Raw genomic sequence first — 26638 nt, 5'->3', positions numbered from 1 at the left:
CTCTGTTGCACTCTCCAAATCTTCAGGTTTTCCTTCCCCAAACTCTGGCAGTGCCTGATAGGCTTGAAGACCTAGAATTCAGACCCTGGGTGCAGTAGAATCATACAGTAAGCAACTGCCTCACAGTAACTTAACCCTGATTCAAAGTTGGAAGACAAGGACTGACGCTCTACTTTTTAAATGTTAAATTGGGTTATTTTGGTACCTGGGGGTAAATCACACATCACATCTGAAACAAAATATAAACCATTTATTGTCATGCCCAAAACTGATACAATCTAATCTACCCCGCAAGGCAGGCTTTTCCCTTAACCTGAACTGAGGTTTTATTTTCTCCCTGCATTATATGCCAGGTGAACTTTGGGAGCGTAGGTGGTAGCCAACACTCTCAAAGAGTTCCAGCTGGACCATTAGTTGACAGAAAAAAAAAAAAAAAAAAAAGGAGCAACTGTTATTGGTTTCCTGAAAATGGTAGAATTAGTACATGATTGCTTTCTGTATAGTCCTCTAATATGCAGAATCTGCATTATGATTGGATATGTGGTACGTATCACAACTACTGTTGGGGATTTTAAGTGTTGCATTTGACTTTGTTCCACTCAGTGTTCTCCCTCTGCATTTCCAAAAGCCTCCTCTCTTCTACTAATGAACAGACTGGGAAACCTTTATGACAGGGATGAGTAGATGGGGCAAGGATTGAGGAGTGTCCCTGGGCTGCAGTGGGAAGGGAGTGGGAAGCTGCAGAGGGAGAGCTGTTTAGAGAAGGCAGTCCGGGAAGTGAGTAATGGGTGGGTCAGAGGATGGAGCAGGGAAACGCTGGATGGGAATGGGGAGACTCTGCAGGCAGATGCTGCGGTGTGGGCATGGGTGGGCGCTCAGCGAGGGCTACTGGGGTGTAACAAGGAACCTGAGGTGCGTCTGTCAAGATGGAAAATTGGGTTGGACAAGTGTTGGTAGAGGAATGGAGGGCGCCGACCCCAAATGCCATTCATTTTCAGGAATTCCTTTATGTCTCCATCCTCTGAAACACATTCTATGGATACTTGCCCCACTGGCTGTTTTTTTTTTTTTTTAATTCAAGCAAATAATATCCTCTCTGCCCTTCCCCTCCAAGACGATTTAAATTCAGACTGCGATTTCTGGAGAAAATTCAAAGCTCTGGGCCCCTCAATGGTGTCTCATTTAAACTCATTCAGAGTGACAGCCTGTAAGTGGACATTTCAACTCTTTCTACCTTTCTGCGCCTTGGTCTAGTTTTGTTTACAAGCTGTTGTTTCAGTCTCACTGTAACTGTTTCCAAAGCTGTGAGAACAGAAAGGAGGCTGGCTCACAGAGATTTCTCAAACTGGGCTGGCTTGTGTAGTCTAAGCGGAATTAAGCAATATGCAGACCAGCCTTTCTATTGACCTAGGTTTTTCAGGCCTTCCCATTTTTGGGAATCACAGTCCTCCGGGATTTCTGAATTTTCCCTTCCTTTGAGAGGCAATGCTCTTGAGTGAGGTTGTTAGGAACCCCTCCCTCAAGCCTTCAGGAAACTCTAAGGAACAAAATGTCTTAAGTTCTGTTGCTTTTAAAGAAAAAAAAAAAGGGCCAAATTCTGATTCTCCTCGATTCTGAGGTTAACTCTAACAGAGGGAGTTTTCTAAGCTGGGCTTCGTTCCGTCTCATGGGCAAGGTAGTTTGGTCAGTGGTTGTTCTGTGGTCTGTCTAGAGGAGACGCGGTTAGGGAGGTCACCCTGACCATGCCAGCCAACTGAGGGTGGAGGGAGTGGTCTAGGTTTGGCTCTCAGTCTGCAGTCCCGAGGAGCACAGAGAGATCTTGGCACCGGACCGAGGCTCAGGCGTGCTGGGACAGCCTAGGGGGTGTCCTGGCTTTCCAAGGGCTGGGGAAACCTCTCCGGCCCGGGGGCGGGAGCCGCCGTTCCTGAATCGTTTCAGGCTCCACTGCCGCCTCAGCACTTTCTAATTGCAGCCCCAAATATCAACAGCCGCAGTTGCAGTCATAGCAACAGGCCCCGCCTACTGGGCCTCCCGCCCCGCGTGCAGCATGTGACGGCGACGCCAGCGTTGCTCCTTAAGCGGCTGGCGTTTAGGTAGGGCGGGGAGACGAGGGGAATGACGTTTACTCTGTCGTCTCCAAGGATATAACGCATAGACGTCAACGTCGCGAGTGTTTAGTGTGTAACGTTCTTCCGTCTCCATGGGAACTTCAGGCGGCCAAACACTGGGCCCCAGCAACAGACTTCTGATTGGCCCGATGCCTTAGAGGCGTGGCTTCGTCTCCGTGCCTGGTTTCTGTGTTGCTGTTTTGGCTGTTGTCTCTGGCTTGTTTATTTCTTTAACTGATCTTGGAGGCTGAGGTCTAGATCCGTCGCCAAGGATGAAATCTAGGAGAAAACGTGGGCAACGTGCAGTTTGCTTCTGATTACAGTTCAACAGATGACATAGTTTCGCTGTGGCCAATATTGTGGGAGTCTCGAGTGCAGTGCTTTTATCACAGCCTCAACATTTGCTATTATAACTCACACACACACACACACACACACACACACACACACACGTTACAACCCCACAGAAGTGCCACATTCTAGAAACTCTTGCCTTCATAGTTAATATTTGTTTATGTTCTTAAGAGCAGTTGGAGCTTTTCGTAACCTACTGGCTGGATCAGTGCCCTCTCCCCTTACATTTTCCCGTCTGGTTCTAATTTTGTCAAATGACATCATTTATCCATATTCCCACCCAAAAATTCCAGATTTCTTGTAGCCTGAATACATACATAAGATTCCTGGCAGGGCCTGATGGGCCATGCCTGTCGTCTTAGCATTTGAGAGGCTGAAGCAGGAGGATCCCCGAGAGTCTGAGGTTAGCCTGGGCTACATTATGAGTTCAAGGCCAATCTGAACTACACAGTGAGACGCTGTCTCAAAAAAACAAAGGTACTTCTAGTTATTAACTTATTAAATTTTATTCTTTTCTTTGTCCCTTTTAAGTCGTTTGATTTCTTCAAAAACGGAGGACTGATGAACAGCGTGTTATTACGTATTTATATGACAGATTTGCTCCCCCTTCAGCTGCTCTCACTCAGAGGTTCACAGAACAGATCCTATTTTACAGATGAAATTGTTCTCCCCTCCCCCACCTTCTCCCTTTCCTTCTTTCCTTTTTTTTTTAAAGCCAGGCCTCAAACCCATGACCCGTGTGTCTCCTACCTCAGCTTTGAGAGCAGCTGGGATTACAATGTGAACCTCTTAACACTAACATACTGATAGAGTGAAACATTCCAAGGGATAAACACTGTCTCCAGAAACAATTTTCTTCCTGTCTTTTGTCTTTTTTCTTGATATGCTGGGGATTGAACCCAGGGCTTGGTGCATGTTAGGCAAGTGCTCTGCTACTGAGCACACATCCTCAGCTCCAGACACAGTTGTAACCTTACCCTGGACTCCCCTGAGTGAAACCAAGTAAACATCTGGCAAGAGATAGGGATCTAGCCTCAGGGGTTTCAACAGAGTTCTGCTTAAAAGAAGGCCTTAACATCTTTAGTTATAGTGTCAAATGTAATAAATCTCCACCAGCTCATGCACATACAAGTCTGAAACATTTCATAAAAGGTTTAGATGACCCGATAACATGTCTTTTAAAAACAGAGAGAGAGAGAGAGAGAGAGAGAGAGAGAGAGAGAACCTCAAGTTAAAATAAGAAAGTAAAATTACTCTCCCAGATTGGGATTGATAAGGATAGGTATCTGTTCTCTTTCCCCTTTATCTGCTCTGGTTGAATATTCTTGCTAATTCCCCCTGCTCTCTCATCTCTTGGCCACCCTTACAGCCTATAATTTTCTGCAGAGATGTGAGTGAAATTAAATGAAATTGGGAGCTTGCTTAATGCAAACAGACCAAAGGGCACAACTCTTTATCATAATGAACTTCATTCTGATTAAGTCCGGAACTGCAAGTGCTTACTGTTTACCCAGTCAATATATTAAAGTGCCAGGCAAGACTCCCTCCTGTCTTGACACTGCCAGGGAATATTTGAAAGTCTGGTACAAGATTGTTTTTTAGACCATCAAATGTTTCTTTCTAATTCTATTATCTCTTTTATGGTTTCCAGAAATACAGAGTGTCGTGGTCTCTGAGAGCCAATATATTTGAGTTACAACAAAAAAGGAGTAAAGAGGACATATTTACACTGTGCATTAAGGAGGATGTGAAAGCTTGAGGAGGTGACTGAGAGCATTTTCTCAGTGTGGATGAGGAAAAGGAAAAGAAGGTAGAAAGTAACAGACTCTGTAAGCACCTAGATTTGATTCTAACAAACCAGATTTATGATCCTAGCCCAGGGCATTGATTATGAACTCCAAGGTTCTATGTTTTAGTTTTGTCTTTTTGTTAAACCCAAACAAAGCTGGATGTGGTAGCATATGCCTATAATCCCAGCACTAGGGAGGCTGAGGCAGGAGGATTGCTGTGAATCTGAGACCAGGCTAAGGCTACATAATCTACTTCAAGGCCAGCCTGCACTACATAATGAAACCCTGTTTCCAAAACAAATGTTTTTACCCTATGGTGTGTGACTAAGAGAAAATTTCCAAGAAATACCAAATGGATTGTAGTTTTTTATTTTATTATTATTATTATTATTTATTATTATTATTATTATTTGTGCTGGGGATGGAACTCATGACCTTGCGCTTGCCAGGCAGGCACTTATGCCACTGAGCTAAATCCACAGCCCATTTCTTTTTATTTTAAAGAAAATAAAACAGAACAAAGCAAATCAGAACAGAACAATACAAGCAACATAGGACTTCACAACAAGACAACAAGACATCAACAGTGGCTACCATAATGTCTCTTGTTTTCTTCAAAATAGTTGACCATACCGTCACATACAATAATATCAAACATAACAAAATATTATAAAACCATTAAAAAGAATGAAAGCATTACAGGACTTCAAAACCAGATAACGGGAAATGAATAGTGGCTGCTAGAATATCTTTTTCCTCAAAAAGTTGTCTATACCATCACAAATAATAAAATCAAATAAACCACAACAGAATAGAACCAATCAAAACAAAAGAACAAAAGCATGATAGGACTTCAAAGCAAGATGATAGGAAATTAGCAATGGCTGCCATAATGTCTTGTTTTCTTCAAAATAGCTGTTCATACTATCACACATAATAACATCAAAACAGAAGACCAAGTAAACAAATGAATGAAAGCATTATAAGACTTCAAAACAATATAATACCAAACCATCGTTACCATAATATATCCCATTATCTTCAAAATAGCTGCCCCTACAATGTAATAGAGTAAAATCTAACAAAATAAGACGAAACAAAGACAAACCTAATACAATTGTGAAAACAACAAGATTTCAAGAGAAGACAATAAGAAATTAACGGTAGTTTTCACCTTTCCTCCCAGGTGTATCCTCTCCTGTCACTCTTACAATAACTATTTTTCTTTTGGATCCAACTAACTCCTTCTGTTTCTTATGCTAGGGTTCATGTGTATGAGTTCAAACTGTTTTGAGCATGAACATGATCTCCAGTTTCGTCCATTTACCTACAAATGGATTGTAGTTTATTTATTTATTTATTTGGTACCAGGGATCGAACTCATGACCTTGCGCTTGCCAGGCAGACACTTGTGCCACTGAGCTAAATCCCTGGCTGGAATGTAGTTTAATGGCATCACAGGGAGCAGTTTGTTTTATATGTCCTCTCTCTCTCTCTCTCCCTCCCTCCCTCCCTCTCTCTCCTGTGTTTTGGCTGAGCCACTTTGTTTTGCAGACCAAATTCAACATAAGGACAGGAATATCTTGTTATGTTGCTGACTTTTTAAACCACAAAGACAATCTCTCAAGCCTATTTCCCCATTAGTAAAATGGAGTCTGTAGAATTCATTGATCCTACATCTGCTTTGACTCGAGAGGACTTTAATGGCACAGTGATTATTAGTTGGGAATGCTACCTACTATACAAATATTTTGATTCTTTTTGGTTTTTTGAGACAGGCTCTCAAGATACAGCTCAAGCTGCCCTTGAACTCCTGGGAAACCTCCTGCCTCAGCCTCCCGGAGTGCTGAGATTATAGGGGTACGCCAGCATGTCTGACCTAAGTGTTTGATTCTTATTAATATCTCCCACCTGTAGCTCTCCATCTTAGTGCCATAGCAAAGAGGTCCTGGTACAGGCCAGGATGTATGAGGCCTATCCAATCCCACGTATACCCCATACCCCTTCCACATCCCAGCCATAATGAAATGAAGCTCTTAAACGCATGCTCCTCACATCTGGCTCTCCTCAGATATAAAAATGGCCACATTACTTCCTGCCCTACTTGCCAGGATTATTATGACAGTCATACTATGTACGTAACATTTGTGGGAGGCTTGGGACACCATAAAGCAGAAGAAATTTTCAAGTTTAAGATTCCAAGATGAGGAGACCTGAAAATGGAGTACGATCAGAGTGAATTAAACAAGCGGAATGCAGAGCCAGCCTGGATGAAACTCTTCTCTGAGCTGAGATGCTCCTCCTTGTCCCCAAACCTGTCCCTAAAGTTCCACTCTCAATAATAGTTTCTTTTGGGCTAAGGGTTCGACACTCCCTTCAGGTTTTGGTTTTAATATAAAAATTCGCAAATAGTGAAACCCTGTCTGTAAACAAGCAAATAAATAAATATTCTCTTGTGATCCGGAAGCCTCTGAAGTTCCACGTAAATTCGGCTGCCTGACAGGATCCTCCCCAGCACGTGAGAAGATGGTGACACAGGTGCCATGGCTCTAAGGCAGGTCTGACAGACAGCGTGCTGGAAGCCCAGAGGTTCCATTGTAAAGCCAGCCTTCAGAGCTGTGCCAGCTGCTGAGGGAGGATGCCCGAGCCCGCGGGCAGCCTGGTCCGTCCACTCAGAAATATCCAGGGGAGACTCTCTTCTCACCAGTCTTCCTCAAAACCTCCCCAAACAATACAGCACAGTAATCCAGGGGTTCTCATGCTTTTGGATTATCAGGACAAAGTTTTTTTTTTTTTTAATTTGGGGTGTAAACTACTGATTTTAATTTTACCAAATAGCAGTAACCACTTCTCATCAGGAGGAGACATTTTAACACTGCAAAACTCAGAAGGACATAATCTGAGAGTAGAGGATAGCCCTTTAAAATCAAATATAGGTAGCCTTATAAAAACTCTGTTTTGTTTTTATTTTTCCTACCTTCCTTTGACAGTTCTATTTCTTTTTAAATATTGATGTCATAGTGCTGACAGTGGTGAACAGCACAGAGAGCAAACAGACAGGAAAAGTTTAACTCAGAAATTGTTCAATTTCCCAGTTGGAAATTCTCTTAGAATTACTTCCACTCTGGGGCAAATAGCTTTCTTAGTTGATTGATCTTTGCTTGGACCATATCCCACCCATCTGCACCTTGGGTCTACGTGGGGAGGTGGAATTATTGATTGCCCCATGTCTGGTTTAGCCAGAGCAGATGGAGCCAAATGGTAGAGACTGGCACAGTTCCCAGAGGAGGGAACAAGCTTGCCTTCCAACTACTGTCACGGGCAGGTGCAGGAGATACTTGCAGAGCCAGTATAACCAGCATCTTGAGCAAGATTCAGCCCATACTTTTTTCCTGAGTCTAGCTTAGCAGTGGGAACATTTATTTTACATGTAGGAGCATTTGTTTACATGTTGTGGGGTTGCATACAAATCCAGTGGGATATATATGTCCCCCTCAGGCCTAATGTATCTAGAAGCGGAGCCTATAATTTAATTGCAAGCAACAGAACCAGAACCATAATTAAGGCCCATGAGACTTGGTTTTTCTCTTATCAGTCATTCTCTAGTAAGCACTAAGGAAATGAATTCACTTAAGTCTACTGAGAACATCTACGCTGGGGAGAATATTTAGCCCAGTTATCCACTGTGGATTAGAAAACACGATCATTATTTTTTTTTAAAAAGTATTGAGCTTATCCAACCAAAATGGTCTAATAATGTCTCATCATTGAATTGTGAAGCATATTAAATAACATGTTCTTTGTGAAGTACTTAGCATAATTCCTGTGCAGACAATAAATATTAGCTATTACTATTTGGATTCATTCAAAAAGTATTTTTGAGCAGCTATTATGTGTCGATATTATATTAGGGTCTAGAAAGTCAGATTAAATAAGGCAGAGTCCACCTTCCTGGCATGAGGGAGTAGACACTAATCAAAGTCATTTAGCAGTTCACAGGTAGCTGGACGTGGTGGCATGTGCCTTAATCCCAGCACTTGAGAGGCTGAGGCAGGAGGATCATTGTGAGTTTGAGACCAGCCTGAGCTACAAAGTGAGCTCAAGGCCCAACCTGAACTGCATAATAAGACCTTGTTTCAAAAGACAAAACAAGACAAATCAAAACAAAACAAAACAAAACAAAACAAAACAAAACAACCTAATAGCTTCTAGGACCTGGCCTTTTCCAAGTGCTTGAAGGTACTGTAAAAAGGCTCATATGTTTGTGGAATTTATCTTGTAGATATGAGCTCAATTGTTTTACAAATGAACATGAATTATTCCAAATTAGGTGATAATAATGAAAAATTAAAGCCTGGGGGCTTGGAGGAAGTACAGCACGATACTGAGGATTTGAATTGAGGTCTGGACAGCGTAGGATGACTGGATTAGAGTGGGTGGTGGGGGCAGAGAGCACACGCACTGTGCTATGTCACATTATGCTAGGTCATTAATTCTATGTCACAACGCCTTTCACAAGTGTGCTCCAGGCTGGCACTGACAAAGGTTGGGGATGATCCCTGCATCTGAAGTTTGCTGCTCTGGAATGCAAGGCAGCATTAGTTTGCCTATTGTTTGTCCCTTTCCTGGGAATCCTTGACAGCTGACAGTCACTGCAGGCAGCTTCCCTTGGTCTCCATGGACTGAAACAATTAGTACTAACTATGCTGGGAATGACCTCTCTGGGAACTCAACACCGACTTCTTGTCCTTGCTGTAATGAAAGTCACCCTACACGCCCGAGGGAAGGTGTCAGCATACATTTGCTGCTGGATTTAAATAATCAAGCGTGGGCTGAAAATTCATCTCTCCAGGGTAGAGCTACCCTCTTCCAGAACCCAGCACACACATCACTCGTTAGCCCACCTTCTCCTTGCTACTAAAATTTTCTCTGGATTCAGTGGTAAGCTCTTCTTATGTCATCCCATTGGCAATTTTTCATAGCCTCGTTCATATTGCAGCTATTGAATAGTTCACATAGTCCAGTGCAGACATAATATTTACAGAACCTACATATGAGTGGATACTGATAGTGGCTTGTGGAGTGGTCTCCAGTACAATCAAAATAACAAAGAAGTGACCGAGTGTGGTGGCAAATGTCTGTGATCCCAGCTTCTCGGGAGGCTGAGGCAGGAGGCTCACAATTTTAAGCCCAGATTGGACAACTTATTGAAAACTTCTCTCAAAACAGAAATAGAAAGTGTTGGGGCGGGGGGCAATCTACTTGAGATCTCTTTGTCTCTCAGACAGGAGCTTTCTTTCTCTCAATAAATATATTCTGTTCTTTAAAAAAAAAAAGTGCTACAGTGCTGGGGATGTAGCTTAGTGGTGGAGCACTTGCCTAGCATGTGCAAGGCCCTAGGTTCAACCCCCAGCGCTAAAAAAAAAAAATATTCTGGGCATTTAGCTCAGTGGTAAATTGCCTCTGGGTCTGATACCTAGTACCACAACAAACAACAAAACAAAACAAAAAACTCTAACTAAGTCAAGAAACAAATGTTTAGAATTTACTCCCCAAACATTCCCCATGGACTTGCTTGAACCTTGTCTAAGAAGCAGCAGAATCCAGGGAGTGGGCCCGGGGTGAGAAAGTGTGGTTTGTTTAGCATCCTACTGTTTTATGGCACTGATTCTCAGCTCCACTCTGTTTGTTGTCAGCAGCTCTCCAAGGGCAAAACAGAACGCTTGTTCCTGTCTTCAAATTCCTGTAAAAAAAAAAAAAAAAAAAGGACGGGGAGGAGCACTCTGAAGTCTTTAAAGCCCGAGTTGAGGTGGTTTATTGTTTTTGACTGTTTTCATTTACGACTCTGTCAGCTCTGATGAAAGAAAGCTCTCTCCAGCTATCATGTTACTGTAGAGCCATCTATAAGAGGGATTTTGAGGGGCTGTGCTCACGTGACAATGAGTATGACTGTAGATGTCCTGTTTGGAGTGTAGAGAGACAGCAAGGGAAGAAACTGAGCTGTGAAGAGCTGGGAAATTTCCAAATTTGATAGCAATGACCCAAGTTGATATTTAAAGTCTAAGTGTGTGTGTGAGGGGTTGTTGGTAAGTCGGACTGTAGGGGTGGAGGTGTCCCTTACAAGGATCGCTGTAGAAGAGGTAGGGAGAGGTGGAACAGCATTTGTCCATATGTAACCTTTCACCTGGAAGCTTTCCTCTGCCCAGAATGCTCTGCTCCTTCTTCCATGGTTACTTCTTTCTTCTCACTCATTCTCACGGCAAATGTCACCTCCTTCCACCCAGTCCAAATTAACAACAGAGTTGCTCACAACACAACCTTTTATTTTAATTACTAGACCAGCATTTACTTTTATCTGACATTTTGATTTGTGACTAAACTGTAAGCTTCATCTTGTAGGAAATTAGCCTATTTACAATTAATTCCAGTAATTTCCACATGGTAGGTGCTCAATAAATGTATTGAATGCCAAATAAATAACAGAATACTTGCTGGATGTGGTATGCCAGCACTCTGGGAGGATTACGAATTTGAGCCCAGAATGGGAAACTTGATGACTTAGCAAGACTCTTTCTCAAAAAAATATTTTAAAAGGTCTGGGGATGTAGCTCAGTGTGGAAGGCCCTAAGTTCAATCCACACACATATGCACACACATGCACACAAGCACGCACAGATGCCCAAATAGGATACTTGACACTATACAATTTGAAAAGAAAAAATATTGAAATAAGAAAGTATTACCCTTGCAGAGGTCCTGCACCAGTACCTATAGGTAATTTTTTTTCCCTGGCTCTTATACAAGGAAATAATGTTTTGAGGCATGTGTAACCCCTTTCTACCCTGGAGGGAATTTTGAAGCCAAAGGAAAAATAGAAAGCAAGAGATAAGAACACAATTAAACTAATCTCCAACTAGATGTGTGATATAAAAACACCTCAGGGCTGATCTTACCTAAACATACAATCTAAAACCACTTTGTGTGAAACTTGATCATTTTACCATGTGAGCCAGAAGTGGGTTAGAAAGATGTGGACTGCTTTCCGTGGCTTGGCACTGTGCTGGTGGGTCCCCCAGTAGGGTGTGAGCTGGAGACCACCAAGCTGCACCCCATTTCCCCAGCCTTGCTTTCTTCTTTTCCAAGGTTTTGTTTTGTTTTGTTTTTTTGTACTGGGAATTGAACTCACAACCTTGTGCTTGCCAGACATGCACTTATGCCACTGAGCTAAATCCCCAGTCCTCTTTCCAAGTTCTAAGCTCACACATGTACTACCTGGACCAAGGCCCAGGAGCTTGACATGGATGCTGAAGTACTAGAAATAAATGAGCTCCCAGTTCCTCCCTTGCTGTGAGGTTTCCCTCACACAGAGCAGAGTCCAGGTGAGAACAGATCTTTACCTGCAGATGTCTTTTGAGCAGGTGACCCATGTGATTTACTCCACACCACCTGATCTGAAACTGGAGAGAAAATACAGTCTGCTAAGCAATTCAGAGGAATGGTCCTGGGGGGTCATGCCACACACTCACGCTAACCAGTGTGTGTGTGTGGGGGGGGTGTCTGTGCAGTGATTGTTTACTGTTTCATCTCTGGATCAGCTCAGCCCAGATCGGCGCTGTGATGGAGGCACTGCACCCAGGCCTCAGGTGATCCTGTGGGCTGTGATACATGAGTTCCTCTGTTTTGTGCAATTCAAACAACAAATATAGACCTAGCTCCAGCCATTGCTCAAGAAGTCCAGCAGTGTGAGTGCTACGGCAAGAGGAGAGGGCACGTCCAAGAAAGAGACAGGAGAACCCTGTGGAACACAAGGCCTCCTTCCCTTGGGGAACTTTCATACTGGGACAATATCAGTGCACTCATAAGGTAGGGTTTTTTTGTTTGTTTATTTCATTTTGCATTACTGGGGATTGAACCCAGGTCCTCACACATGCTAGGTAAGCGCTCTACCACTAAGCTGTGTTCTGGTCTTTTTTTTCTTTTTTTGAAACAGGTTCTTGCTAAGTTGCCCAAGCTGTAACCCTGTTGCCGGTATCTGGATTACAGAAGTGTGCCACCACACCCAGCATGAGGTGTTTTTAAAAAGTAAAAATTCTGTATTTGATATTCTTTTTTACTTTAAATTACTTGGAAGATTACTAAAATCATTTTAGTGCCGGGGTCATAGAATTTTATTATTCTTTTGGGGCAAATGCTTTTAAATTGATGGTTTAAAATATTTTCTGATGGCCAAAATATTTTCTTTTTTTTTTTTTTTTCTTTTTTAAAATATTTTCTAAAATGTAACTTGTTGCATTAGGTTGAATTTGTAGAAAAGGATCTAGGGTATAATTCACTCAGGAAAAATTAAAAACAAAAAAAGTAATCTGCCTCTTTCTCACTCTCTCTCTCTCTCTCTCATGCTCTGTCTCTGTCTCTCTCTCTCTGATTATCTTTCTGTCTCTCTCTCTCTCCTCTCTCTCTCTCTATCTTTTTGTCTCTCTCTCCAGTGTTGGTGATCGAATCTAGGTCTTGCAAGGTCTCACTGACAACATTTCTGGCCAGGGTAGCTGTGCATTTAAGACTAAAGTACCTCATACCCTTCTGTATGACAGGAGCTGGAAATATCTAGAAAGCAGGTATCATAGGTCTGTGCAGTTCTCAAGATGGGTGTTGATAAGCAGCTAAATTATGCCAGATAATGAAAGTAATGACCAGGATTTTGGTCCTTTTCACTTGATGAGGCCACAGGTAAAAAATTTACCCATTGGGGCTGGGGATTTAGCTCAGCGGCATAAGCGCCTACCTTGCAAGCAGGCAGTAGTGAGTTCGATCCCTGGTACCGATAAAAAGGAAAAAAAAAAAAAATTTACCCATTAGCCTGGTGTAGTGGTGCATGAGGCAGGGGGGTCATTGAGAGTTCGAGACCAGCCTGGGTTACAAAGTGAGCTTAAGGCCAGCCTGAACTGCATAGAGAGACTCTGTCTCAAAAAGACCAAAAAAAAAAAGTCACCCAGTAAAGCCCTTCATCTGAAAAAGGTGACCCACGCTGCCTTCCCATTCACAAGGTCAACTCCTGAGCCCTCTGTTTCCCATCCATCCGTTCTGCAGTGCTTACTGCTGTCAGCACAGAGGACACCTACTAAATAGGGCAGACAAGTTCCTGCTCTTGGGGAACTTCATGACCTGGTGGAGGAAGATAGGCAATGAAAAAATACACACACCAACAGGATGTCAGAGTGCTCAGTGCTCAGTAGGAAAGAAAACCAGGCAATAGGACAGCAAGTGACTGAAGGCCAAGGAGGAGGAGTGCACGCTGGACTGGACAAGAGGGGCAGGCAGGTTTCCTGAGAAGGTGAAATCTGAGCCGATGCTAGTATGAGGAAGAGACTCGGTGTCACCATCTGGGGAGAAGAGGGCCAGTATGACCGCCCAGTGGAGAAACCACCGTGGCACATTTGAGGAAGAGAAAGGCCAGTGTGGCCAGGCTGAAGTGAGGGAAAGTGGCTCAAGAGGACACTGGAAGACCAGGCGGGGGCTGGGGGGTGGGATGCCACCGACCTGGAGCCCCCCAAGGGAGTACAGTTTTTTTGTTTCCTAAATGTTATTCCAGAAGTCGGTTGGAGGGTCAACAGTCTGTTCAGGGTTGTGATTACATTCAGTCCTTCTAGGTGGGGGTACATTCTCTTAGTATGTGATCTTGCTTGTCTTAACTGATTGCCTCGCAATCCAGCAATCCAGGGTGCGTCAGGTTTTGAAGGTGAAATTCTTAGTAGAGTTATGCGAGGAATTTCACCAGTGATCTCGTCTTTCAGGGGAGGAAATCAGACCTGGGAGTTGGAGCTAAACTTTTCTTTCTTTTTTCTTCTCTCTCCCTTCCTTTCTTCCTTCCTTCCTTCTTTTCCCCTTCTTTGTTCTTTCTGTGCTGATTCAATCCAGGGCCTTGTGTGTGCTAGGCAAGTATTCTACCTCTGGCTTATATTCCCAGACCTTTTTGTTTTATTTTGAGAAAGGATCTTGCCAATTCAGTCTGGCTTCAAACTTAGGATCCTTCTGCCTCACCTCCCTAGTAGCTGAGGCTCCAGGCATGCACCACTGTATCCAGCTACAAGTTTTCTTATATAACACAATCCAATACTGAACTAAAAACTTATCGCATCTAAGGATGAAACTGTGATCTCTATACCAGAAGGCAGCCTAACTCTGACTTTCTATATACTGGTCAGGATTTCTCAGCTTCAGGCCATGGGGACCCTTTTGGCATTACAATGATCAGTGTCTCTTTAAAAGATTTGCCTTATTGAGTAAGTAAAGTGGTGGAGGAGATGTTGCAACACTCCTAGCATGTTTTGTGCCAGTCCTGAGCCCTGCCCATGCTGAGCATAAGAGTTTCTCATTGGATAATGAGTCTGCAGTTTCTTTGGGTGTGTTATGGACCTATAGGTTTAGTGACGTAGGTGGGCTTGGTTCCTAAGGAATTCCAGCAGCTAAGTCCACCAGAGGCACAGAAGGTCAGCCGAGGACGTCAGTGGACCTGATAGCCTAGAGAAGACTTGTGTGACTGCTGACAGTGGGCTCTTGTTTCTGCAGCAAGATTCAGCACAGCAGACAGACATGAGCACGGTGGCGGCAGGAAAAGATGTTGCTAGCTTGGGCTCAAGCGCGTCAATCTCGGTGCCAGAGTTGGTCCCAGTTTCCCTAGCTCCAGATGGAGTGTGTCCCACGGACCACACAGAGCTTTGTTTAAATGTTCGCATTAGCAGCAGGACGGGGATCCCACTGAATCATCATTTGCTGTCAGAAAGCCAAGAGTTGTTCAGAATGGAAACAGAATTTTTCCCAAAGAGGATAAATCACTAACACTAATTAGTTGTGGCGGCGTTTTCGTGTGGGATGTTGGTGGCAGCAATTCTGTGCCTCCGCTCTTCTAAATAGGGGCGATATTTTGGCTCACAGTCTGAGGCCTAGGATGAGTAACCCTGACCTCTAAGGCTCCATGTTGGGCTCACGTGTGTGTGAGTCCTGCAGGAATTGTGGAAAGCTTCTCTTTTTTGTTGGGTGCAGGCATTTCAAAATGAATAAAGTAAAGGGTGCTGTTAACACGACCATTGTCACTGCAGACAATGTGGTATTTATGTATGGACACTGGCTGTTTTTTTCTGTGGGGCAAACAAGGCTGAGTTTGATCTGTCATCTCGAACCACTGGAAGGTTACATGCAGTCTGAGCCAGTTGAAAATAGCCTTAACATCTTTCTCCTCTTTCCCAATTTTTGCCTATTCATACCCAAGAATAGGTGACTCAGCCTATCAGTCTTTCCAAAGATTTAAAGAGCACTGTCTGTTTTCTTTCTAAGTAGCCATTAAGGACAATCACCTACAACAGGGATGGCAAACTGTTTACAGAGCTTTCAGTGATAGCATATGACCAGCTGCACCATGGGTGCCATAGGTTTGCCATCACTGACCTATGTCCTCCTTGCCTAGATGAGGGCATTTGTTCACTCATTCATTCAGTCACTCATCTGTCCATTTACTACATGCCAGCCCTGTGCTAGAAGCCAAGCAAATATCAGTAGGTGACACAGGCCGAAAGTTGTCAGGCAAGTCTAAGGAGTGACTTCCCCTAGTCCCCGAAGGAACTGATTTTGGCGTGCGCATCTTCCTGACTTCTGGTCTCGTGCTCTACCCACAGCTCTTTACCACTTGACCACACTTCCCCAACTAAACAGCTACTTCTGCGTGCTGGGCATATGCTGTATGCGGCAGCATTTACGTAGGCAACACAGCAACCTTTCACTTAATGTTGCAATAACACCAGGCTAACAAAGTATATCCAACTTGAAAACTTATGGAGCAGCTTAATGTGGGTCCAATCTCAAGTGCAAAAATAGGAAAAATTTGTGATAAGGAAAATCAGTTGAGGACAAATGAATATGTTTTTAGTTTGAGTTAAAGCCAGGTGTGAGATTTTCATACTCTTTTTCACTTTTGGATCCCCAGATTGGAAGAACTCAGCGCATAGCTAATCACACATTACCTGGCGTTACGTGCTCAGGCTTGTCCAGAGGATGGGATCCCTGCCCTGCTGGGTGGAGGCACCTTGGTCACAGAGGCATGCACACACCTGTCTCAAAGTCACTCTGACCTTTACATATTGCAAAGATAATTGCACATGAGATCTGATTTGCCTTTATGTTTATGCTATGTTGTGTTTGCTCTGTTTTTTTAAAAAAATGCTTTTTTTTTTTTGTCTTTTGGAGACAAGCTCTCCAAACAGCCTGTGCAGTTCAGGCTGGTTTTGAGCTCACTTTGTAGCCCAGACTGGTCTCTAACTCATTATAATCTTTCTGCCTCAGCCTTCCGAATGCTGGGACCATAGGTGTGCATCGCCACTCCTGCTAAAAAAATGCTTTTTTTTTTTTTCTTTTTGCTTGGTACTAGGAATTGAACTCATCACCTTGCATCTGACAGACAGGAAGCTGAGCTGTATCTCTGGCTCTGAAATGCTTGATTTTTATTTATTTATTGGTACTGGGAATCGAACTCCAGACCTCACATTTGCCAGGCAGCTGCTTATGCAGCTGAGCTAAATCCCCAGCATAAATGCTTTATTTTTAATTTCTAAAAAAAACCCCATTGTATATATTCATGGGGTGCCAAATATTTTGATACATGTATACATTGTGGAAAAATTAAATCAGAATAATTAGCATCTCTACTGCAAATATTTATAATTTCTTTGCAGTGAAAACATTTAATCTTCTTTTAGCTAGTCTGAAATATATATTATTATTAACTATAGTCACCTTAGTACAATAGAATGCTCATACTTATTTCTCCTAATTGTAGCTTTGGATCTGTGGACTAGCCCCTTCCCCTGCCTAATTACCCTTTTCCCCTACACTCTGGTGACCACTTTTTGACTCACTACATCTGAGTCTCACATTTTTTAGATTCCACATATAAGGTCATTTGGTATTTATCTGTATTTAGATTATTTCACTTAACATAATGTCCTTTTGTTTCATCCATGTTGTTGCAAATGAGAGAATTTCTTTTTTGCTGAGATAGGGTCTTACTATGTAGATCAGGGTGTCCTCAAACTCACTATGTGGCCCAAACTGGCTCCAAACGTCAGCCTCCCAAATGCACCACCACATCTGGCCCTGTTTTTTTTTTAAGCTGAATAGTTTTCCTTGGTGTATATATTTACCACATTTTCCAAATCTACTGTCTGTTGATGAATACTTAGGTTATTTCCAAATCTTGGCTATTGTGAATAATGCTTCTATGAACATGGGAGTTTACAGGTTCCTTAAGCACTGTGTTTCAAAGGAAATGCCCTTTGGGTTTATACCCAGGAATGGGATTGCTGGACCAACTTCATTTCTTTGTTTTTTTACTATTATTATTATTTGGGGAGGAGTGCTTGAGGTCAAACTGGCCCCTTCCCCATATTGGGCAAACACTCCACCTTTTCCATTTTATTTTAATTACTTATTTATTTTTTGATAAGCTAGGAATTGAACCCACTGCTGGTCCACATTTGAACAAGTGGTTTTGCAGTCCTGAAACACATATCATGAGCGGACTGAGGCGTCTGGCAACATTAGAGGTATGGGTGCTAGTGGGACAGGAGAGGGACTCTGAGATAGATTGCACCATGCAATCTCACAGCTCCTGGCTGAGTGCTTGCTCCCTTGATGGTACTGTCTTTCTGCAATCTGCACATTTCCTTACCCAGAAGACAGATAATCCAGGCCCCATATCTGATTGCAGTCACTTCTGGGATTTTTCTCCAAACCTTCTTTGTGTTCTGTAGCTTCCTGTTCGTACCTCTGCCAAACCTCCTACTGCTGTCCTGTAACCCTCAACTGACCCATCCACCTTCCCCATGAGGCTGGAATCTCTATGAGGGTAGGGACAGTTCCACTCTGTTCCATATAGCAAGCATCAGCTTCCAGCCAGGTGTTGGGCCTGCTGGAGTTCATAGTTCTTTGTTAAATAAACAAAAGAAAGAATGAATGTGGTCTGTCCTTTTTAGAGGACAGCTCTGTTAAATCTTAGCTTTCTGGTCATAATGATGCCAGGCAGGAAAGAGTTAAACCATCTTGGAAGAGTCAGGGTCACCCAAAGACCCTGTTCCTTTTCTTTATTGGCAAAGGCAGGATAAGCAATACATGAGATAAATCCTGGATATAAAATCTTGACACATCTTTTAGGTGTTGGCCTGAGATGCTTCAGACTTGAAGGAGAAATAAATCATTCTAGGTTTCCTCTTAAGTGGCTCTGAGACCCAGTTGTGAGTGGAAGGCAACAGTAGGCCCAGGAATTCAAAGCTTGACCTACTTTGTCAGAGCTAATAAGAGGAGAAATGGATTTGTCTTCATAACCTCTTTCCTCTCTCTCTTTCCTCCTCCTTCTCCTCCTTCTCTCTCTCTCTCTCTCTCTCTCTCTCCAAAAATCAAGGACAGTGGAATAGCCTGACAGATGATAGACCTGAAGGCCACAGAATTGCTCAAGGATTCAGAGTAACTCCAAGAAGACTGTTTATATGTGTGTTTTTCCTTTCCTCCCTTATGAGACAGAGAGAGAGAGAGAGAGAGAGAGAGAGAGAGAGAGAGAGCGCTTAAATTCCCACTAACATAAACCAATGACATACAATGATGAAATTCTGTTTTCACCTCTGCTTGTGACAGGGAATACAAAAATAGCAAGTGGCCCAGTTCCACGAATCCCCGCCTCCCGGCCCTCCTGTCTCTCGCCGGGTCGGATCTCGAAGAATGAAGGTTAGCGCACAGCCCCGCGCGAGCCGCGCTCAGCCGGGGACCGTAGAGCGATGTCAGGTGGCTGGCGCAGCCGCAGCCTAGAAGGCCCAGGCCACGGGGGAGCCGTGAGGGCGGGCGACTTTGCAGGGCCGACGGCGCGCCCGGTCGCTCGGCGTCGCCTGGAGACGGCCCTGGCGGCGCTGTGTTGCTGTAAACAGCCGCTTCCCTGTTACTATCTATAGCAGGATCGCCTGGCTCCCGGGTGCGGCGGCGGGAAGCAGGTTCGCGGTTCTGCTCCCCCTTGCCTTTAACTATCAGTCCCCTCGCCTGTTCCTACCTCACTCTGTCTGGGTGCCCACCTCGGTTTCTGACCCCAGGGCCCAAAGAGTGGGGGAGGGGACACAGGGGTTTAGTGGGAACTTGCAGATTCTTGCCCCAGGGGTGGCCGGCGCTCTGCGGCCCAGCCAGGGCAGGGTGACCTCGGCTGTCCTTTGCAGCGGATCAGGAGGCTGGGGGCGTCTGGTGGGATGGCGCATTCTAGGGCACCTTGTCTTCCCAAAACCTCATTTTTCGGCACGCAGACTGTTCCTGGGGCCCCAGCAGTAGAGGTCTGCCGCCTGGCCGCTGCTAGGCACGAAGCTTCCAGTCCCCCAGGTCCTCCCCCTTCCAAGTCCGAGCTGGAAAATCACCCGCTACGGGCTGCCTGTAAGCGCAGCTTCCTGGCGGGATTGAACCAGCCGCTCCACCCACCCACCCCCCGCGTCTCCCCAGTGCAGACTTGCGTTATCCCCAGAAGCTCACCCCACCATGTAATGACACCCCCCACTCCACCCACACAACGCAACCTTCTGGCCCCAGCTCGCGTACAAGGCAAAAGACCTCTGAGATATCCTTGCATGGAGGTCTTGCTCAATGTTTATCAGCTCTTGTCTTCGATTTGACAGTAACATTAATAAACTTACATATGGCCAAGGAACAAAATAAGTACACGGTCTTCCTTAAAAACAAAAACGAATGGATGAATGAATGAACCCAGCATCGTAGATAAAGTAGGTTATCGTATTCTTATTTTAGATCCTCCACATTCTCTTCCAAACGCTGTCCTAGTATCGCTTGAACCCCCGAGTTCGAGGCAAGGGGGCTGAGGGTCGGATCCCACATAGTGCATTGAATTAGGGGGTATGTAGGTAAAGGCGCATTTGTTCAAGAGCAGAGGCTTCAAGCCCTCCGGGCCCTGTACCTGTTTCTCCTGTTCCTGAGCCTCAGAACTGTCCTCTGATTCTGGACAACGATAAAGAGGCGACCCTCGCTCCATCCTTTCCGACCCGGGGAACAAGGGTCTGCATTGAACCAGGTGCAAATGTTCGCTCGCCTTCTCCGCTGATCCCGCATCCCCTCCCCCAGCCTCGGCCTCCGCCTCCCCCCCCCGCACCCCCCGCGTTGCACCCTCTGTGTTGGCTGCAGCCCGCGAGCGGTTCCCGTCAATCCCTCCCCCCTTTTACACAGGATGTCCATATTAGGACATCTGCGTCAGCAGGTTTCCACCGCGGTTCGCTGTAGTCGTAGGGGGAGTCTTCTCGAAGTCCCACGTAAGGAGAGGCCCAAGAGACTCCTGAGACCCCTATTATAAAGCATTCATAGGGCAAGGGCACACAGCAAGACAGGCAGGGCCCTGTGAGTGTGGCAGAGGTGGTGAGGCGGCCACAGGGACATCCCGGTGCGCGCGCGTTCCCCCTCCTGCTACAGTGGTTGCGCCCAGTGACGTATTGTCTCATTCATAAAATGCTGTTATAAAAGCGGTAGCTGCGGCGCCTAGTACTCCAACCGCATCTGCAAAGAGCAGGCGAGAAACCGAGATAGAGCAGGCGGCAGCGGTGCAGCGGACGAGCAGCGACCGTGCTCCCACCCAGCTCTGCTTCGCAGCTCCCACCTGTCTCTACCCCTCGGCCCCTCGCTCAGCTTTCACTCACCGCTACTATGATGTTCTCGGGCTTCAACACTGACTACGAGGCTGCGTCCTCCCGCTGCAGCAGCGCCTCCCCGGCGGGGGACAGTCTCTCCTACTACCATTCACCGGCCGACTCCTTCTCCAGCATGGGCTCTCCCGTCAATGCGCAGGTAAGGTTGGCTTCGTGCCGCTGCGGGGCCGGGATGCCGGGGTCGCCGGGGATTGGAGACTCCGGAGCGGGACGCTCAGGGACACCAGTCAGAGTCTCCCTTTTGCCCGGGAGGGAGGCTTCCGAGGCCCGAGCAGCTCGAGGTTGGGAGCCTGGGACTTGTTCGGAGCGCACGCACGCTTGTCATAGTAAGACTTAGCTTCCTTCCCGCGACAGGTTCATCCTGAGTCGCCTCCCCCACCCCACTCCCGCACCGCGCTCCAGGACTTGTTTCTGACATTAGCTGGGACAAACGTGTCCCAAGCAGAGACTCGCTAGCTAGAACCTGGCTCCTCCGGGGAGGATCTCCCCTCCCCGGGCAGCCTGCAGTCAGTCCAGAGGAAGGCGCAGGGAGGAGGGTGCAGCGGGTGGTGTGTAAGGCAGTTTCATTGATAAAAAGCGAGTTCATTCTGGAGACTCCGGAGCGGCGCCTGCGTCAGCTCAGACGTCAGGGATATTTATAACAAACCTCCTTTCTAGCGAGTGATGCTGAAGGGATAACGGGAAGGCAGCAGCAGGATGGAAGGGAAAGGCGCTGCGCTGCGGATATCTTGGGGGCAAAGCGGGAGGGCTTTCATTCCGGATGGAAGGCTTAGAAGAGGAGTCCGCAACAAGACTGTTTCTCTCCCTTTCGCTCTCTGCTGCATGCGGCACCAACTCCGATCGCTCCACCTGTGTCTCGAACCTGCCTGCTCACGTCAGCTTTCCCCTTCTGTTTCCTTTTAGGACTTCTGTACGGATCTTGCTGTCTCCAGTGCCAACTTCATCCCCACGGTGACTGCTATTTCAACCAGCCCGGACCTGCAGTGGCTGGTGCAGCCTGCCCTAGTGTCCTCCGTGGCCCCGTCGCAGACCAGAGCCTCCCACCCTTACGGGGTCCCCACGCCCCCTGCTGGGGCTTACTCCAGGGCCGGAGTGGTGAAGACCATGAATGGAGGCCGAGCGCAGAGCATCGGCAGGAGGGGCAAGGTGGAACAGGTGAGGCGCCCTTCTGCAGTGGGGGTGGGGCGCAGAGACTGGAGCCCAGTTAGAGAGGTGAAGCCGGATGGAACTGACTGCACTTCCTGGTGCGAATGCCGGCTCCAAGGCTTTTCCAGCCCAAGTCCGACTCTGATAGTCGCCCCTCAAGAAGTACCCTAGTTGTTTCTTCTCTGATAGTTTCCTACCTCATATTTTAGCCTGGGCTTGTCTTTGTTCCCTGGCGGAGAATCTTACTTTTAATGCAAGTCACACCCAGCCTGCAGCTGCAGGTTAGAAAGGGCTTCACAGAGAGGTGAAGCTGCAGGAGCTAGTTTCATTAGGGATAAGTGAATGGCAGACGCTGTTACTGAATGTTGGGCTTTTCTGTTATCGTTTTTAGTTATCTCCTGAAGAAGAAGAGAAAAGGAGAATCCGGAGGGAAAGGAATAAGATGGCTGCAGCCAAGTGCCGAAACCGGAGGAGGGAGCTGACTGATACACTCCAAGCGGTAGGTAGAGCCATGGGTCGTGATTTGTAAAACTTAGAGGGAGAGTTGAAGACTGGGCATACAGGAGCAGGACCCTGTGCACAACTGTGTCTCATGCTTGCTTTTACCTCTCTGTGTATAGGAGACAGACCAACTTGAAGATGAGAAGTCTGCTTTGCAGACTGAGATTGCCAACTTGCTGAAGGAGAAGGAAAAGCTAGAGTTCATTCTGGCAGCCCACCGACCTGCCTGCAAGATTCCTGACGACCTGGGCTTTCCAGAAGAGATGTCTGTGGCATCCCTGGATTTGAGTGGCAGCCTGCAGGAGGCCACCACCCCAGAGTCTGAGGAGGCCTTCACCTTGCCCCTCCTCAATGACCCTGAGCCCAAGCCATCGGTGGAGCCGGTTAAGAGCATCAGCAGTATGGAGCTGAAGGCAGAGCCCTTTGATGACTTCATGTTCCCCGCATCATCCAGGCCCAGTGGCTCCGAGACCGCCCGCTCCGTACCAGACATGGACCTGTCTAGTTCATTCTATGCAGCAGACTGGGAGCCTCTGCACAGTGGCTCTCTGGGGATGGGGCCCATGGCCACAGAGCTGGAGCCCCTTTGCACCCCAGTGGTCACTTGTACTCCCAGCTGCACTACTTACACGTCTTCCTTTGTCTTCACCTACCCGGAGGCTGACTCCTTTCCCAGCTGTGCAGCTGCCCACCGCAAGGGTAGCAGCAGCAATGAGCCTTCCTCTGACTCACTGAGCTCACCCACGCTGCTGGCCCTGTGAGCGGGCAGGGAAGGGGAGGCAGCCGGCACGTCAAGTGCCACTGCCCAAGTTGGTGCATTTCAGAGAGGAGAAACACGTCTTCCCTCGAGGGTTCCTGTAGACCTAGGGAAGACCTTATCTGTGCGTGAAACACACCAGGCTATGGGCCTCAAGGACTTGCAAGCATCCACAAGTGGACTCAAGTCCTTACCTCTTCCGGAGATGTAGCAAAACGCATGGAGTGTGTATTGTTCCCAGTGACACATCTGAGAGCTGGTAGTTAGTAGCATGTTGAGCCAGGCCTGGGTCTGTGTCTCTTTCTCTTTCTCCTTAGTCTTCTCATAGCATTAACTAATCTATTGGGTTCATTATTGGAATTAACCTGGTGCTGGATATTTTCAAATTGTATCTAGTGCAGCTGATTTTAACAATAACTACTGTGTTCCTGGCAATAGTGTGTTCTGATTAGAAACGACCAATATTTAACTAAGAAAAAGATATGACTTTATTTTCTAGTAGATAGAAATAAATAGCTATATCCATGTACTGTAGTTTTTCTTCAACATCAATGTTCATTGTAATGTTACTGATCATGCATTGTTGAGGTGGTCTGAATGTTCTGACATTAACAGTTTTCCATGAAAACGTTTTATTGTGTTTTTAATTTATTTATTAAGATGGATTCTCAGATATTTATATTTTTATTTTATTTTTTTCTACCTTGAGGTCTTTTGACATGTGGAAAGTGAATTTGAATGAAAAATTTAAGCATTGTTTGCTTATTGTTCCAAGATATTGTCAATAAAAGCATTTAAGTTGAATGCAACCAACTTTGTGCTTTTTTCATTCTGGGAGTTTTGTTAGGTTCTGAAAGGTATCATTGAAGACCAGTTTGTCAAGCAGGGTAGCTCCTGGAGGGGGACACACCCTCTGTCTGATCCCTTATCAAAGAGGAAAATGAAACTTGAGAGCTGAATTGGGAATATTTTTTAAAATGCATGTCTTCATGTTGCATGGCTAAAATTCTCTACTTAATGGTTCAAGAGGCAGGAACCTACTGTGTAGTAACTTGTGGGGGGCACAACTTTCTGCTTTTTTTTGTAGCTAGGGGAATATTTAAGCCTAATTGTGCCAATCTTTTTTTTGTTTGTTTGTTTTTTTGTTTTTACCGGTACTGGGGATCGAACTCACGACTGCCTGCTTGCAAGGCAGGCACTCATGCCGCTGAGCTAAATCCCCAGCCCCCAATTGTGCCAATCTTAATTTCAGATTTTTATTTTATTTATTTTGAGTCAAGCTCCTACAATGTACTTGCAGCTGGCCTTAAACTCACTTACGTAGCCCATGCTGGCCTCAATCTTGCCTGACCCTCCTGCCTTAGCCTCACAGGCCTGTGCTACCACACCAGGCTAATTCAGATGTTTTGATTTGAAAGCAGTCCTTTGGGTAAACAGAGCTGAGGCTTGCACAATGTATTTAACTTTTTTTGTTCTTTTGGGGTGCTGAGCATGGAATCTAGGTCCTCAAGTAATGCTAAGTCCTCAAGTGCTTCGTCATTATACTACATCCCCAGCTCCATTTTAACTTTTTGTTTCCACAAAATCATGGGAACAGTTATTCCTATCTAAAAGATGAGCCAAGGGAAGAATGGCTGGTGTGGGGATTATGATCTTTATTTCTCACTCTTTATTTTACCCATTATGCTGAATACGTCTTAATACTTGGGTTAAAAAACGTTTTTGCTTGTTTAAAAAAAAAAAAACAAACTTGGATGCTTAACTCTAACATATACGTTTAGTTGGCCTATTTAATTCTCAAAAGGAAAGAGGACCATTGTCTTGTTCCTTAGCAGAAAGTGCATTGTCATTTCTGAAGTTGCTCCAACACCAGATGCCTTCATTCGGTTGATAGTAGAGGAGGAAGAGACTGGCTCTGAGAATCCAAGAGATCTCAAACAGTTCGAATAATGACTAGTCCTTCTGTAAATAAAAAGTTACTTATGGCTCAATGAGAAGTCAACATGACTCTGCATAAGCTTTGACTTAGAAAACGTTATCATCTTAAAGAAGAACATGACCTTTGTCTGGATAATCTTTGGCAATGTGACACTTACGTGGAAACACCTGACCCAAACCAAAAAGAGACTCTGCCTTTCTCCCAGCTTTCAAATGTCACATCAGCACAGAGTGCGAGCCAGAGACTGCTCCTGTACAAGCTGGATAGAAGGAAAGTCCCAGGGCCAGTCTTCTAATGCTATGGTGGTAATGAAAATCACTGGGTGGTAAGGGGCTGTCACAGTTGTTCAAGTTAAAAGTTTGAGTTTAAAATGCCAGTTCCATTAAGCTTGAGGTTCTCACCTATGTCCTCCTTGTTCCTTACACAATAAAGGACACTGGCAGCAAATTACTTACAGCTCTTTAGAGCACTCCTCTATCACACACCCCTTACATACTATTTTTGCTTGTCTTGCAATAATGAGAGTAACCTTAGGCTCATTGCTGTCCAAAGGGCAAATAGCTTAGGTCCTTTAGATATGACTTAAATTCAATACAGAATTATTATAACTAACAACCAGATGTGAAATAGCTTGTTAGAAATCCAGCTGGCTCCTGTAAAGTGAAAGCAATAACCTGAGGAAGGAGACTTCCGGGGCCCTCCTGCTGAACTTTGATCTCCTCTAGGGGAGCTCATTGACAGCTCCTGACAGTGCCATGCTGACTACAGGGGGACACCACACCTTTACCTTTGACAGCTCCAAGACAGGCCCTTCTCTACTTATATCCTGGTTGTTGCATCAGCAAAACTGCACTAAAACTGTACGAATGCTAGGTGTGCAGGCCTATGCCTATAACCCCAGCTGTGAGAAAGGCTGATGTGGACTAATGGGTTTTAGCCAGCCTGTGCAATTCATCAAGACCCTATCTTAAAGATGAAAAGGGCTGAGGATATATTTTAGTGGTAGGGTGCTGGTGTAGCATGCTGGGGCCCTGCGTTTGATCTCCAGTGTGAGGGAGGGGGCGCTCTGAGAAGAGGGACTCTTCTCAGAAGTCAGAGGGTGGGCTGGGGATGTAGCCCAGTGGCATCAGTGCCTGCTTGGCAAAGTACAAGGTCGTGAGTTTGATTGTGGGTACCAAAAAGGAAAGAAAAAGTCATAGGGTTCCGCAGGACTAATACTCCAATAAGCCCCCAGATGACCACTTTTATGGCCTCAAGAGAAGAAAAGAGCCAGGTTGGTGGTGCATGCCTGTAACCTCAACACTTGAGAAACTGAGGCA

The 26638-nt window shown here is 45.4% G+C and overlaps 1 protein-coding gene and 1 long non-coding RNA gene across 3 annotated transcripts; one reads left to right on the top strand and one right to left on the bottom strand.

Moving 5' to 3' along the window:
• Positions 1 to 228: 228 nt before the first annotated feature.
• On the bottom strand, positions 229 to 20381 carry LOC106028172 (uncharacterized). Of its 2 annotated transcripts, XR_010044932.1 has the most exons (4): positions 20238 to 20381; positions 11650 to 11709; positions 9834 to 9995; positions 229 to 2387 (listed from the first exon to the last, which is right to left on the bottom strand). It is a non-coding gene; the product is annotated as an uncharacterized LOC106028172 (long non-coding RNA). The 2 variants fall into 2 exon arrangements; XR_001201783.3 differs by lacking the exons at positions 9834 to 9995; positions 11650 to 11709.
• A 420-nt stretch (positions 20382 to 20801) lies between these two features.
• Positions 20802 to 24189, top strand: Fos (Fos proto-oncogene, AP-1 transcription factor subunit). Its single transcript, XM_003472432.5, has 4 exons — positions 20802 to 21115; positions 21880 to 22131; positions 22514 to 22621; positions 22743 to 24189. Exons 1-4 carry the CDS (start codon positions 20975 to 20977, stop codon positions 23382 to 23384), a joined length of 1143 nt encoding a protein of 380 aa, XP_003472480.1. The 5' UTR covers positions 20802 to 20974; the 3' UTR covers positions 23385 to 24189.
• The last annotated feature ends 2449 nt before the right edge of the window (positions 24190 to 26638 follow it).

The sequence above is a fragment of the Cavia porcellus genome, unplaced genomic scaffold (assembly GCF_034190915.1).
Source record: "Cavia porcellus strain 051 isolate PalLab524CR breed Dunkin Hartley unplaced genomic scaffold, mCavPor4.1 scaffold_31, whole genome shotgun sequence".
NCBI classification, from domain to species: Eukaryota; Metazoa; Chordata; class Mammalia; order Rodentia; family Caviidae; genus Cavia; species Cavia porcellus.
Note: the sequence above shows the minus strand (reverse complement) of the source record. Positions and strands in the feature narration are given on the sequence as shown.